The 16,575-nt window shown below is 29.7% G+C and overlaps 1 protein-coding gene and 1 pseudogene across 2 annotated transcripts; one reads left to right on the forward strand and one right to left on the reverse strand.

Annotated features, from left to right (window-relative positions):
• Positions 1-568: 568 nt before the first annotated feature.
• Positions 569-2,985, reverse strand: LOC105628321 (uncharacterized protein At3g28850-like; annotated as a pseudogene).
• Positions 2,986-6,401: 3,416 nt separating this feature from the next.
• DRB2 (dsRNA-binding protein 2) lies at positions 6,402-11,342 on the forward strand. Of its 2 annotated transcripts, none has more exons than XM_012209427.2 (3): positions 6,402-6,936; positions 9,332-9,551; positions 9,993-11,342. In XM_012209427.2, the coding sequence occupies exons 1-3, from the start codon at positions 6,691-6,693 to the stop codon at positions 11,012-11,014; spliced, it is 1,488 nt and encodes a 495-aa protein (XP_012064817.1). In that variant the 5' UTR covers positions 6,402-6,690; the 3' UTR covers positions 11,015-11,342. The 2 variants fall into 2 exon arrangements, with proteins under 2 accessions (XP_012064817.1, XP_020532589.1); XM_020676930.3 differs by lacking the exon at positions 6,402-6,936 and adding an exon at positions 7,698-7,900.
• Positions 11,343-16,575: the final 5,233 nt, after the last annotated feature.

The raw sequence follows: 16,575 nt of genomic DNA on the forward strand, positions 1-16,575 counted from the left end.
TTGAAAGAAAGCATTAAAGTTTCATTAATTGCACTAGTTAATGTCCACTGAAAATCATTAAATTTATTTAAGTTATAATAAATTATAGAGTAAATTGACTATATTGCCCTTAATTTAATACTAGTTCTCTAAGAAAACTATTGAATTGAAGTAGTAATTATTGATCATATACAAAGGGTAAATATGAAAAAAAAAATTATTATTCCTTGAAACCTCAAATGTGATAAGTACTATGGAACGAAGATAGTAGTATTTGCCTTCTTGGAAAGATAGCAATTCACGTGATTTAAGTAAGGGGTGTATTGGATCAAGACTCTATAAGATTTTAAAATTCCAATGGTATTCTCTAGATTTTTTTTTGAGTTTGTTAAAATTTTATGGTATTCAGTTCAGATTCTTACAAAATCCATAAAAATCTTATGGTATTCAATTATGACTTTTTAAAAGTCCATACAAATTTGATAGTATTCAAAAATATTACTAATTTAGAAAGATTCTATAAAATTATTGATTTCGTTAGATTTCAGAGAGTTAGTTATAAATAAAATAGTAATTTACAAATCCACCATCCAATCTAAATATTTCAAAAATCTTTTAAAATCTAATTGAGTCTTAATCCAATACACCCTTTAATGTTGATTTCAATTAAATATTGATTTAATCAAATAAAAAAAATTAGCAACAAACAGGGTAGCTTATCAATCCATTCTCATTGCACTCACCACATTTAACCATCTTCTTTTGCGCAACATCCAAGACTTTTACAACTTCCACTACACTCCATATGCATTACAAACCTAACTCCCCCACATCCTTCACATTCTTCGGCAAGTTGTTTAGAAATCCCATGAAATAAAATCTCTAATTTTCCTTCCTTATCTAACTTCTCCACTTGATCAGCACCACCAATCAATCCTCCTTTAACAAACACAAGTGTAACTTTTCACTTCTTTTTTACCCATTAACCCTCTTAGCTCCTCCTTAAAATCCGAATCCATTGAAATATCTCTTTCAACAAGATGAATGTGATGTGATTGAATTGATCTTACAATGTTACAATCCTCAAAAGTTTTTCTAATTCCTCACAATGTAGAGAAGAAAGATAATTTTCTCATAAAAATTGAAAATAAAAGAAAGAGAATGAAACAGGGCATTCTCCTTCTCCTTCTCCTTCTCATTCTCTGTCTCACCATTCTTGGCACGACAACTCCCACTGAACATTAAACGCACATCAATTTGTTGTTTTAATCACCTTCTTTGATTTTTCTTTTCATGGCCAAGATCGGTGTCTTTGATTCCGATCAGACGGTCATGGCCAAGGCGACTGAATTAAAGAAGGAACTCCAAAAGCTAGTTAGGACCATTGTAGATGAAGAGGATTATAACTGGTCTTGGACTAAAATCTAAAATTTTCTTTCCCACCAAAAGTCTTGGCTTTTCTTGGCGACCCAATCTGATTCAAGAACTTTAATGGACTTCTTGCCTCCATATCTACAAACCCATGAAGCAAAGCCCTAATTTCAGGGCTTTTCTCGAAATGGTTCGGAATGGCTATTCCTCCTCCTTCAAGATCTTCAATGAATTCCTAAATATTTATAACCTCTGGTTCTTCTTTAACCGGTGACCTTTGTTGTATTTTCTTAATCCAATTAGTAAGAATGGGAGTTCCCCATTCTCTTTCTAATTGTTGTAGTCGGTGGCGGGATTGTATTTGGAGGTTCGACTGGAGTTAACCGTTGCGTTTGGAAAAGTGGAAAGTTAGAGATAGGGGGAGAGAAAATTAGAAGGAAAGTGGGGGTATTGTTGTCTTTTCTTGTTTAATTGTGAGGCTATTTTTGTCTTTTTCACACATTTTAACGTCAAAATCAGAATAAAATTGGACAAAAAAACTGAAGGGTTTAACGAAAGTAAACTTCGGGGATCATAAATTAATATTGATAAAGACGAGGACGAGTTAGTTTGGTCAAACCTCAGAGACGAATTAATTATTTTTCATTTATTTAATTAGATCTTAAAATTAATTTTGATTTTGAATATATAAAAATCATTGTAATTTCATCAAAGTTAATCAAAATCTATAAAAGAAGTCTCATCAATTTCATAAAATTATATGTAGAATTCCAGTAGAATATGTGGAAATTTTAAGAAATTCTTCAATTCTATCAAACTCAATAATTCTTTTAAAATCTAACATAATCCTAATCCACTACACCCCTAAATTTAAGATAGAGCTTAAGTTTAACATGAACTATTAATATTACTAGTGATAAAAGAATAAATTAGAAAAGAAAATATAATGAAGTATTAGATTATGGCTCTATCTGGGCATTTTCTTTGCATAATGATCCAGCAATTGTGGAGACGATGGCTCTACCATCAACTCTTTTGTGGGTGGAATTAAATATGCAAGATTTGGGAATTATTTATTTAGATTATCACCGTCTGGTTTATGTCTTACATTCCTTTTCTCCCAATTGTTCTATGTTTGGGTTGGTCGTTGAGGATTGTAGAATTATTTTTAGATGCAGGAATGATGTTATTGTTCGACAGATACATAGACAAGCCAATGTAGGAGCTCATTTATTAAATAGAGTCTCCTATTGATACGTTTGTCTCGAATAAACAGTGAGAGTGAGATTTTATTTCTGATTGTATTTCTTTTTTATTTCCTTAATGAATTTTGAAATTTTTCTTTGAAAAAAAAAAAAAGGTATGGCCCAAAGCTTGAACATCATTTTGATTGTTGGATTGGACCGAAAATGGTGATAAACACAGGAGAGTTAAGGATTAGTTTGGGATTAGGGTTTGATAAAATAAAAAGTGTGGACAGCGGACAAGCCTTTCACACTATCGGTGTTGGGGTCCCAAACGCGTTCCCTAATTAATTATAATCTTTTTAGAGCTTCGAAGGGCCAATCCTTCGTTGGATTTGACGCCATTAATTCTCTGTACATAATCATAATAATACATCGCACCATTTATCATTTTCTCAAAAAAACAAAAAACGAAAATTCAACTTTTTCCCATTCTCAGGTTGAATGTTTATTTTAGACTCTCAAATATATATATATATATATATATATTCACCAAAAAAGCTTAGTGCAAGATCTACCTCAAGTTTATGTAAAACAGAAATTTAATTTGGATAAATTAACTGAAAAATATTCATGATTTAAATAAATAAATAAAATTCTCAAATAATAAAACTTTGAATCCTATGCAAATACTATATCTAATGTTTATCCTATTGAGGATAAATATGCTTTAGAAGAAATTGATAGATTTAGTCTACCACGTAAATTATAGATTCATCGATGAAATAAAGTCGCTTCAGCATATCGTTTTAACTCTTTCCACATCATTAACTCCTTAATCAAAGCAATTTGTTTCCTATCTCTAACTAAACAGAAAAATGTGAAAGAATTAACAGAAATAAAAATGTTTCGTTAACATATCAATCTGATATGGCTTTATTTCATTGGTGGGTCTATAACTGATGTGATAGACCGAGTCTATCTATGAATTTCTACTATTTTAAAGTTGAAAATTGATGGGCACTTATAATTTTTTTTTTTTGAATAAACTTATAATTATTTAATTAGTAAATAAAAACAATTTACAAGAATTATAATGTGAATTGAGTTTAAATAAATTTGACTTCTAAAATTAAATATGCAACACATAAATAATTTAGTCTCATAGTCATTATAGCATTGAAATCAACTTAATATAATTGTTTATTCAAGTTTTATGGTAGTCATTGATATTATGACTAATTCTATTTTGCCTAATCCGTTACAACTAAATATTAAAATATTAACAAATTATAAAAGATAATTGTGTTAACAATGTTAAGTAATTGTAAAAATTTTTATTTTTATTATTAATTTTTTTTTATAAATTAATAATAAAATGTTGGTTTGGATGGCAAACAAACTCGATCCTTTAGGAATTATTTTTTCTTTCATATAAAACTTATACTATGTGTGAATATTTTATATAATTATAACATATAGCGTTTGGTTTAAATGAGGTTATTCTCTTTTTTTTTTATTAACTCAATATATAAGATCATTAGGTGTGGGTAAATTTTATCCTAAAAATATGTGGATAAATATGAGTTAACACGTAGGGTTTCAAGTTTTAACTTGGCCTCCTCGTACAATTGCATGAAATGCAATTTCTCACTATTCAAAGTTTGCTCTCTACCACCGATATATATATTTTTAAAAGTAACACACGTTTAAAATATACATATATATAATTTACCCTTTTGTATTTCAAAAGTTATGAATTTTAACACTATTATATACATGTTTACACTAATAATAATAATTTTTTATATTTTTAATTTTTATATATAAAATATTGATTTAATGTATGATTATTATATACTTTAAAATAATATATTTTTAAATATTTCATAAGTATTTAATCGATATAATTTTATAAATTGAATATTTAATAAGAAAAATTTTATAAATTGAAATACTTAAATGCAACTTGTATTCGGGCTTTACAAAATTGCTATAAGCATGTGAAGCAAAGTGTCCTATGCTTCATTTGTGCTTTTTATTTAACCAATAAAAAATAGTTATTATAAATAGTTATATCTTTTATAATGAAAATATTCCTTGAAAAGCAAAAATATTACTCCAAGTCTACTGGCCTTCATGAAAAAATATTTAAATACTATTTCATATGTTTAGATGAATTTGACAGTTTTTTATTTTTATTCAAAAATTAAAAAATTATTGAATTATTTATAAAAAAAATTATAATTGGCTAAATTACTTTTTAATTAATGCTCAATTAATTGAGATAAAATTTCATGGAGATTAAGGGTGAGCAAACTTTCATCCAATTTGATTAATCAGCCAATTTTATTCAGTGAATTGGAAATCGATCTTTGGCTTGATCAATAAATTTGGATTTGTTCCGTAATCAGTTATGGTTCAATTAAAATTTAATATAATCCTATTTATCAAATGAACCGAAAAATAAAACCATATCGTTTTAGTGTTTATAATTAGAAAACAAACATTAAGGTTAATTTGATTAAAATATTATGATTAATTTGGTTAATCGATTAACGAGATATTTCAGCCAAAATCATTTGTTTAATTTGATTTTTATTTTCTTTAATTTTGGGCGCTATCAATATAAAAATGACAATTTAATTCGGTTAAATGATTTTAATTTTATTTGATTAAAAATTTGATCACAATTGACTGAAACGACGGAATGTTTATTATAGGCAAAATAATGCATAGGCGAATGAAATTGAAAGAAAATAACTAATATTATCTTAATTATTAAAAATGGCACATAAATTAAAAAATAAAGAAAACAGGAATTTTTTTGGTAAAAATAAAAAATAGTCATTTAGGGCTTATTTGTGGGTGGGTTTGAATATGATAATCCAACCAAATTTAAATTGGGGGTTTGAAAACAATTAAAGTCAAACCAAACCATAAAAAATTTCAAATCAAATCAAATTTTTTATGGTGATTTGATGTTATTTGGTTCGATTTGACAATTTCTATGGTTCGAGAAATTAAACACCCTCGTTCATTTAGTTAATAAGAAAAAAAAAAACATTATACAAAATATGAAAATAAATTAATAAAAATTATGTCATAAAATACACATGATTTTGAATAGTTATTAAAAATTTTTAAATTATATATATATATATATATATTCTTAATATAGTATAAAAATGTTATATATTCAATAAGATAACAATTAAGCAAATTATAAATATAGTCTGTTACTAAAAATTAAAAAAAAAAAAAAGTTTTACACACGTATAGTTTGTACATATATATTAATCTAATTTTATATGAATCTTTAACATTTGAATGTTTTATAAAATAATATGTAATTTATCTAATGAATAAAAAATATTTAATTATTATCCACTATAGCAAATCTCATAATTTAATATATAATATAAATTAATCAAAGCAAATTTTCAATGAAAAAAATTGAAGATATATATATAAGAGTTTGGTTTTGATTTGGGCGGTTTTAATTCTAAAATTATATATGGAACCAAAAGCTCAATTTTAAAATTTATAAAATCAAATCAAATTATTAATATTTTAAAACCACAATTTTGAATCAATTTTAATATATTTAGATCGATTTACGCTGTTAGTCAGTTTAAACGGTTTGATGAACACCGGTAATTCATTTATCAAATAATTGCAGTAATTAACTTTTTTTTTTTTTCTATATCAGTTCTAAAAACAATAAATTATTTATCAAAAATATATTTGAAGAAATAAATGTAGAAAATCTAGAGGAAAGATCACATCCATGCAGCCTAACGTTCAGTTGACTCCCAGCAATAAAGCATTAATAAATTCTTAATATTTTAATCTTCCCAAAAAATAATAAACTTAAAAACATAAAAAAAGAACTCTCCACTCGCTAAAATTACTCATTACTCCTCCATCTCTCTCCTTGTCTTCCTCTCTCTCTCTCTCTCACTTCCCGTCTCTCCTCCCTCTCTTTCTCTCTCTAATCCAAAAACCATCAAAACCCTAAAAACCTTGATCTTGCCGGACCCATCTCCGGTCCGACCCGATCCCCCATTTCCTTCCTCCACCTAAAGTACAAAAGAAGGAAAGAAACGGAGGGAAATTACAGCGAATTGATAGATAGACATACAAAGGCTACGAAATGTACAAGAACCAGCTCCAGGAGCTGGCGCAGAGGAGCTGCTTTAATCTTCCTTCTTATACCTGCATAAGGGAAGGCCCTGACCACGCGCCTAGATTCAAAGCCACCGTTAACTTCAACGGCGAAACCTTTGAAAGCCCTCACTATTGCTCTACTCTTCGTCAGGCTGAGCACTCCGCCGCCGAAGTCGCCCTGAACTCCCTCTCTAACCGTGGCCCTTCTCATTCTCTCGCTGCTCGCATTCTGGTAAGCAAATTACACTGTACTCTTGTTCTTTCTCTTTACTAATTGTTTCGTTAATTTTTCGTTTTTAGTTTTATTTCTTTGGTTATTAAAGATCACCATTATTTTCTCTCCTGATGTGCTTCTTTTACTAAAAAGCTGAATAAGAGAATTTTCAAGTAACCAGTTCTTGCTCTCGCTAATGTGCGCTGGGGGCGTTGCTTGCTGCTTTCCAGTTAGCCTTTTCTTTTTCAATATTTTCTTCTCTCTGCTTTCGTGTTGCTTCCTGACGCACGCCACACATCACTGCTACCGGCGAATTGTTTAGATTGACGGAAATGCCCTTTGCCTTGCCTTGCCGTGCCGTATGTGCTTTTTTTTTTATTAACGTCAGTTTTCCAATTTTTTAGTTCGGGAGATGCTATCGTGCGCCGCAATAAGGTCTAGTTGCTTATCCCTGCTTATCCCTGCGCACGCGGCTTTTTGTTGATCACCGGTAGCTTTTTAAGATTGTGGGTAATTCAGGGATGGGATAGGTTGATGTTGAATGACTTAAATGCCCTCATTGCTCCAATTGGCAATGGACGGTTGTAGTTTTCTTTGACTTTTTTTTTTCTTTTTTAAAAAATAATAATAAAATTAAAATTATGGAAAACGGTAAGAACTGGGGAAGTTTCTGTGATATAGTAGTGACCAAGACCCATCTGTTTTAAGGTTGTTTCTAACTCTTGATCCCTGTGAACGTGTAATTAGTTTGCTGAATGGCAGGGTATTTTGGTCATTTAAAAACTTTGGGATTTCTTCTTTTTCCCCTCTTCTGCGATTGGTTGCTTGCTGAGAAAACGGAAGAAAGTTCAATATGTGAAAATTTTAAATTAACCACACATTTTCCCTGTCCACATTTTTCTTTGTTTTAATTTTTTTTATTTTGTCAAAGAATTAGTCGTTGGATGTCTGCTAGAAATTGTTAATGGAAGTTCCATATCTGGTAAACAATTTTATGCTGGAAAAAATGATGCCATAGATAATATTTATTGTGGTCTTGTGCTTGTACTTTGTACAAGGTAATATACGGGAATTACTGTACAGGAATTACTGGGCTAGATTAGTCTAGATTATCAAATAATTTAATCTTCCAATTGATCTCAAAGGCAGGTTTCGGGGATGTTAAATTATTCTGTGTTAAGAAAGTTGTATATCTTCAAGTGCCTGATTTGTGCTTCTTGCATTGCTAATTCTCTGGTTTCTATTAAATTTAAGGATACTTCAAATTTATCTTTCATTTCCACAATCCTGTTGAAATATACTTCAGAATTACTATCAACCTTTCCATAGGCTCTTATATCCTATCTTGCGAAGTTGGTATATCTTTGTACGTGCCTTAAATGGAAAAAAGCCTTGCATGTCTTCATTTTCCCGTGCAGCTATACCCTTGCACCCTCGAGAGTTATAGGGGTTTTTCCAGCATTGATAGTAGTATATGCTTCACTTGAAAACAACATTTTCTTTCTTTTCTAGATATGATTGTCTTATTATCCGATCAAATTTACATTCTCTTGCTGATTATTCTTACCTCCTGATGGTGGATGAAAAAAGGTCATATGGGTGAATCCAACTGTGCAAGCTGAATTAAAATTTTGTTGAACAATGTAAGTTTTATAATAGTGGGCCTTCTGATCAAGCTGGGTTAAATATAATTATCTATCGGGGAGTAATTTTAATTGAATAGCTGTAATCTTTTTTTATTTTGTAACTGATGTGCATGTATTGCCGTCTGCTTTGCAATTAAGATTTGTTTGAATTGAAGCTGAACAAAAATGATATGAAAAAGACTATATATATGTGTGTATATATAGCTTTCTAGCTAAGCCTAGCCCAGGCTTAAATGGGTTGAATTTGGAGATCATTTTTTTTAGTGTAGTCATATTTTCTGCATTATAATTTTCGTAGGATGATTTTCTATAAAAGCTTTTCAAATTAGTGCAAATTCTCATGAAATGAGATTCTAATTTTAGCCTTATTCATGGAAGCTATTTCCGCTGCAAACTTATTTGAATCATGAGTGGTGCCATCGCACTTCATTGTACAAAACCTACAATTTCATTTTTCATCAAAGTTAAACTCTTGCACGAACAGAAAAACTGGATATGCTTTATAAAGCATACTTTGGTTTTTGTCCACTGAGTACCTCCCTGTAGTCTGTATCCTTACTAATACAAATATCTTTATGAAAATTCAATTGCAAGAGATTCGAATTGGACAACTTCTTCTGGATGTTACATTTATATGTTTATGTATTGCAGCAGTTGCTTTTGGCTCTTAAATTATTTTTAGCCCTAAAGATGTGCATTAGTATTGTTTATTACTCTTGGCTTGCTTGTTCTGAGGTCTTTGTGCTGATATGTCTCTTTATTGTCAGGATGAAACTGGGGTATACAAGAACCTTCTACAAGAAATTGCACAAAGAGTTGGTGCTCCTTTGCCACAATACACGACATTCAGGTCAGGCCTCGGGCACCAACCTGTTTTTACTGGGACAGTAGAATTGGCTGGAATTACATTCACTGGTGAACCTGCCAAGAATAAGAAACAAGCTGAGAAGAATGCAGCCATGGCAGCCTGGTCATCTCTAAAACAATGTGAGTACCATTCCAATTTTTCTTTGTATAAATAACTGCCGTGGATGAATACGAATGTGAAGTAATAAGGTCTCTGCAAGCGGAGGATGCTTAATAGATTATGTATACTGAATAAAAATTGAATGTGTCCACCAAAAGATCCCCAACAATGGGAGTTCTATCTGGTTCGACAGTAGCATTGCACTGTGTTGGGGCTCTGAATTATAATTTTGCTTGAAGTGCTCACTGTCTTTTAAGTTCATCACAGCTAGACTTTCTCTTGGAAAGTTATTATATATATAATATAATGTATTCACGTTTTTTTCTTGTGGATCATCTCTGTAGAGAAGTCACCTGCTTTTGGCACTCTAACTGTTTGTGCAGACTTTTTATCTGAGAGTTGTCAATAGTGCATCTTAATGAAGTAAAGTTTTGCGTTATGTATGTTTTCTTTCTGGGCAGTGGCAAAAGAAGATGCAAGTTCTTCATCTGAACCAGAGAACAGTGATGAGCTAGAACAAATTACAATTGCACGTGCCCTGTTGAATTACCGTTTGAAGGAAAAAATGGCAATGGCAAGCTCCCCCAACTCCCCTATACCATTTTCGAAAAAGTTTCAAATGCATAGCCCTAGGCCAACAAGTCCACAATCTGCCCCTGTTACCTCATCTAAAATCCTCCCCTTAATTTGCCCTAAGACAACTCAGCGAAATAGACCTACTTCAACTACAGCAGTTGACAGACATGTACAACCTAGACCCACATCAACTGCAGCAAATGATAGAACTGTACCGGCACGACACTCACCTCCTTTAGATCTCTGGGCAACTCATCCTCAGAAATTCCCTGCAGCAGGAGCAGCTCCTTACGTTCCTATTCGACAATATGTAGCACATTGCCACGGGATGGCTCAACCGGTGAGAATAAGAACTGTAGAGCCTGTTTTTGCTGCACCTCCATGTCAACAACCATCGCTCCCTCCTCAAGTAATGCGAGGACTGCCTCAACAACCTCCACCTGTCACCATTAGGCCAACATCGCTAGTATATGCTGCTTCACCAGCAGTTCGAAAAGATCTCATGAATGTTCGAAATGATAATGTGTCTGTCTGGAAAGAAGATTCTCCGGCTGTTCAAAAAGATCATCAGGTGGTTCAGAAAGAAGATTGTATGGGTGTTCAAAAACATCATCCGGTGGTTCAGAAAGAAGATTATATGATCATTCAAAAAGATAATCCGGTGGCTCAGAAAGAAAATTCTCAGGCTGTTCAAAAAGATCAACTGGGTGTTCAGAAAGAAGATTCTCAGGCTGTTGAAAAGGAAGATCCTCTAAACATTACAAAAGGAGAAGATAAGACAACTGCTATTACTGCTGCCATGCCAAATAAATTGCCAGCTCAAACAGAAGAAAGTGGGAAAACAGCAATAGATGACAAGCTACAAGAATCCGAGTCGATACAGAGCTTGGAACAACTGAAAATCTAGTCATGGCTTGGGATAGTTGGGGTCCGTGGGAGACAAACCAGATAGATTTTTACGCTTGTCTCACTTTTGTTGTAGTATCTCTCTCATATTATTATATGAGTGTTTCTATTTTAACCTTTCATTTTCTCTGTTTTTACTGTTTTTGATTTTGTTCTCTTAGAAGCCGCAGTTGCTGCAGGTTAAAATTAGCATGGTCAGTGCCATATCTTTGCAATTCAAGAGTTTGCTTTGTATTAGTATCGTCAGTCAGTGCATAGCCATATGGTATAGAATGATACTACTAATCGTTTCAGTAAATTCAGTTTACGGCTTTGGCCTGATTATCGAAGAGGAATCTCTGTTTTGCAATTTTTTCTCGTTGTTTCTCTAAAATCTTCTACTTGAAATTTATTCTTTTGATTGTGCTTGGCTATAATTAACATGGTACTTTGTGATTAGGTTATGATTTGTTTTATTGTTTTAGCTGTTTGAGAAAAGTAATATGTCAAGAGTATACTGAAGTTAACTCACAGTTTATGATAAAAAAATATGTTGGATCGTGGATGCCGTTTTCCATTAGGTCAACACACTTACCAATCAAAATGTTAATTGATATTTTTTATAGTGTTCGGTAACCTAAGGTTTGAAATAGCTTTTAAAAGCTAAGAAGAAGAAAGGTTAGTTCCGGTAACGTTTAGCATTTTATTACAAGCTATTCAAATAATAACTATCAAACAAATAATAACTATTAAAACAGTTAATTTTGCCAAACAAATCTTTAATCACAATGTAACATTGCCAAACAGGCCCTTAATCACTGTGTAACTTTCTTTTGCTTAACCATATTAGTCCAAGCTCCATAGTGAGACAATTGCTACCTTAACTTTGGTCAACAAATTATAAAATTGTAATAATATTTTTAAATTGTCTTTTCAGGAGGAAAAAAAAAAAAAAAAGACAGTTTCAACTTTAGATTTTATAATGTAGTATTTACGGAAAAAATAAGTTTTTATTATTATGTGATTATTATTAAATTTAGTGTTCTGTGAAGCTGAGAAAAAATAGCTTTCAATTTGAAAGTGAAGAAGGTGTTGCTTAAATTCGAAACCCAGAAGAACAAAAATTGGATCAAAAGAAGAGCCGAATGGTAATGGGTTGCTATCACCTTTTCCCTATCAACTATGAAACAGCAAAACGAAAAGATAGGAACAGGAACAAGAACATGAACAACCATTTGTTATTGGTTATTGGTTCTTAAGAAAATGGACCACTTGCTATCATCTTTCATTTCATAACCATTTATGAAAATTGAAAGGGGTGGTCAATTCATATATGCTGAAATATTGCTGATTTCATGATTACCTCATTAGTGACAGTTTTAATACTTTTAATTAATTATAAAACACAATAAATAAATAAATAAAATAGTAGTATTAAAGAGCATAAATGAGTTAGGATTTTTAATTCATTAGCAGTTGGAAATCACATGCAAAGACAAGCTTAATAAATTAGTGGGGTAGCTAATCTCTTATTAATTAATTTAGGTGGGTCCTAAGTTATTATAACATTTTGGCATCTCAACTTTTTTTTTTTTTTTTTATTTTGGAGATTGATTTTCGCATCTCAAATTAAATTTAAGAATTTGTTTTTTTTTTTTTTTTGGAAATGGAGGTGAATTACTGTTTAAAATTGAAATTTTGATAACAAAAATACATACATTGTACCATATTTTAATGTATCATCATAAAAATTGATTACAAAAATATTAATAGTTTTAATAATCTAATTATTTGTTAATGCATTGTTGCATTGTTTCACTCTAAACTTCTAATTGTATTGTAATTTCACTCTATTTTAACTTTTATGTTAATTTCATTTTGAATTTTTATCTTTTATGTAGTAGCACCCTAAATTGCGATTAAAACTTAAATTATAAATAAAAAAATACATTAATGTGATCCACTCTTAACCTTGAGTTAACTTAATACAATTTTTTCACTCACACAAATTTGTTACTTTTAATTGTGGTCTTGAACAAATAATATTTTTTTAATTATAATTATAAATTATGATTGATTATAATTATATTGTATATTCTATTTTGACAAAAAAAATCATGAACCATTTCTAATAAAACAATTTCATAGTAGTTTTGTATCTTAGATCTTATAATTATTTCAAAATTTATATTAAAAATAAACAATAATAATAATTAATTTATTACATAAAAATACTCTAATTAAAAAAACTTTTCACATCTCAAATAATTCATTTTTATTTATTACTTATTATCAATTAAAGCAATAATATAAAAATATTTAAAAAATAATAATATATATATTTTTCTTATGATTAAGCCAAGCTCTCTCACTCGTATAAATGTATTTAGTTAATTCAAGTTCAAAGCTTAAAGTGAACCTCATATTTTATTGAAATCAATATACAATATTGAATAATGTTTATTATAAATACAAATAAAAAATGTAAATGTAAATTAAATGAGTGTTGTAATAAAAATTTGAAAAATAACATTAAAATTTTTTTTTAAATGGATTTACCCCGACCTGATCTATTACCAGACCCGCCTTGACCCGTAGTGAGGTGGATGGTGAAGTGAACAATATATATTGCTTCATGGGCTAAGGAGGATGATATAAAACATCTTATCCATACCCGACTTATTGTCGTCCTTAGGTATCACTAACCAATGCACAACATATAAGTTAGAATAAATTGTTTTTAAAATTTTAGCACAATTACAGAATTTAGACTATGTTTGGTTCTATATAATCAACCATATGATGAAATAAAAATTATATTACACAGTAACCGCTATATTTGGATGAATTTTTTTCTTATTCCGTAATATAATGAATATTACAATTGTATTATATTTATCATTACTTAAAATAATGTAATAATCGTTCCATCTAAAAATTTATGTAATTTTCGTTCCATTACAATCTCTCAAAAGTTAAACTCTAATCAAACTTAACCTCAAAATCTACCATTCACTATCACTTTCGCCGCAACCGTCACAGTCACCATCACCTCAACCAGCACCACCATATCGTCATTAATACAAATGAAATATTTAAAGCAAAAGCTATTAGTTATTACTAATTTTAATTTTCCAATCAATCTAAACCATTCTTCATTGATGAGGTCCATAAATCTGGCAAATGGGAATGTTCAATAAGAGCAATGCGGTTAAATATTTCATGGCCCTAGTTTCATAGCCTGGCATAATTTGGAGATAGGCCTTAGTTATGTAAGGTTGAAAACAAAGCCCTTGGTTAAACTCAAATCCCTTTTTTTTTTTTTTTGGTAAATCATAATCGACTGAATTCCAATAAATTTTAAATTAAAAATAATTACTTGCTCATACTTATTAAAATCCAATGCCGTTGAGTTTCAATCTATTACAAATATTGTAAGATTAGACTGCAAATTCAAATTTTGTCAAACCCTAATTAACAAAAAAAAAAAAAAAGAATTGAATCAAACCAAACTCCTTTTCAATTTTCATATTTTTTATCTAACCAACTCAATCCCCGAAAAAAATATAACTCAAATAATGCTTGTTTATGTTAAATTGTTGGGTTGGTAGGTTCCATCTTGTGTAGGACACCATTATTACAATCTTGAGGATAAAAAAATGCTGTCTTTTCGTTTAACTTCTTTCTCTGGTAACCTCTTATTAACATATGGGTTTTTCCACAATATATGTTCTACATAGCCATAGTTTTTTAAAACTTTGAACTTCACCATCCACAAGCTTACAAAGGCTAATCATGAAGATGAAGCAAAGGGTCCTTGTTTCTACAAATAGAGGCACCAGAAAATGAGGAAGCAACACAAATATTGAGGCTTAACATCTATATTGTCATTTCCATTCATTAATTGCTATTGAAACTATATATATACTCCTACCATCTTAATGTTTTTTGTTCATAAATGCATACCCTCCAACATTGTTAAAAAATTGCATATTTATACCTTTTCTTTAAAGACTCCCTTAGTACACATTTTCATCTAATTAGCATGTTTTTGTAAGGACCGTTCAGTTTCTTCTTTCTTTTAAATTTCTTTTTCAATCATCCAAAATCAATGGCCCAACATTATTCTGTTGGATGCTATGAACAAGAAACATCCAAACTGTCTAACCCAACTACTTTTGCTCATGTCATGTTAAATTAATTGCACCAATGGATTTCTTTTGTCTAAGTTAATGGTTATGGATTGAAAATGTACATAACTAGTCGCTTGCTTGTGCATTGCTCCACTCCAAAAAAGATTTATAATACTAAAGATTTTGCTTAAATTGATAATACTAAAAAAAATTTCTCACAAGTAAACCAAGCACGTAAATACCAATCAATTTAACCAAAAAAAAAAAAAATCTTATTCAAATAAAGAAAATAACACTACAATTTACTAATTTAAGTTGATATATAATAAAGAAGAAGAAAGAAATCAAAACTCTGTCTTGTGGATCTGTAGATTTGGCTTGTTGAAATGCTAAGGGGTTAAGTAGGGATAAAGGTCTGTTCGGCAATACTAGCTGTTTTAACAGCCGTTAGTGGTTTTACGAGTTATTAACTGTTTTAAGAGTTATTAGATATGAGCTGTTAACAGTTAGTGTAGTGTAAAAATAGTTGTTTGATTAGCTGTTGAATTTAAAATAACAAAAAAAGATATTTAAATATGACTATAGAAGTGTACTCATTATAAAGAAAAAAAGAGATAATTTACATAATGTGTTATTATTTTTCTGTGAAAAGAATATTAATATATAATTTGTTGTCCAATTATATAAATTGAAATCATTGTCATTTCTAAAATGATAATGCAATTTCCTCACATATTCCTCTATTAATTCATTATTAAATCATTTTGTTTAAATTTTTACATAAAATAACGTAATTTTTCAACTTAATTGCAAACGTGCAGTACCATGGCAACCATTGGAAAGAAAGACTTTAAACTATTGTTAATATAAGTTAATTAAGGATAGAATTGTCAAAAATTTTCAATTAAAAAACAGAAACCCTAAACATTAGATGGATTGATATTTTAATAAACACTATTTTATCCACTAACAACTATTTTATATACAATCTTACCGAATGATATAATTTATAAAAATATTATTTTTACATAGTAAAAACTATAAATACTTTGTTGCGAATCAGAGTTTAAGTCTACATATAGATAAAGAATAAAAAATATAATATTGTTGCGCAACATAACACTTAAAATTTTAAGAAACTTGATAACTATATTATATCAGACAAAACATATGATAAGAGTGTTATGAAATTTAAAAACCTATAAAGATAATAAGAAGTCACCTCAATGCTTATATCTTAACTAACAAAAATTATATCTTATGCAAAACTGTATTTTTTTTTTAATTTATAACAATGTAAAATTTAGAATAATTTTAATGACAACAATTACATCTTAACTAGAAATAATTATAAATTTAATAATAATAATAATAATAATGATCTGATTTTGAAAGGCATGTTGGACATAAAATAATTGCCAGTTTATATAATAGATTTTCCTAATTTAAG

The sequence above is a fragment of the Jatropha curcas genome, chromosome 1, assembly GCF_041381405.1.
Source record: "Jatropha curcas cultivar XTBG-Jc1 chromosome 1, XTBG_Jcur_1.0, whole genome shotgun sequence".
NCBI lineage: Eukaryota > Viridiplantae > Streptophyta > Magnoliopsida > Malpighiales > Euphorbiaceae > Jatropha > Jatropha curcas.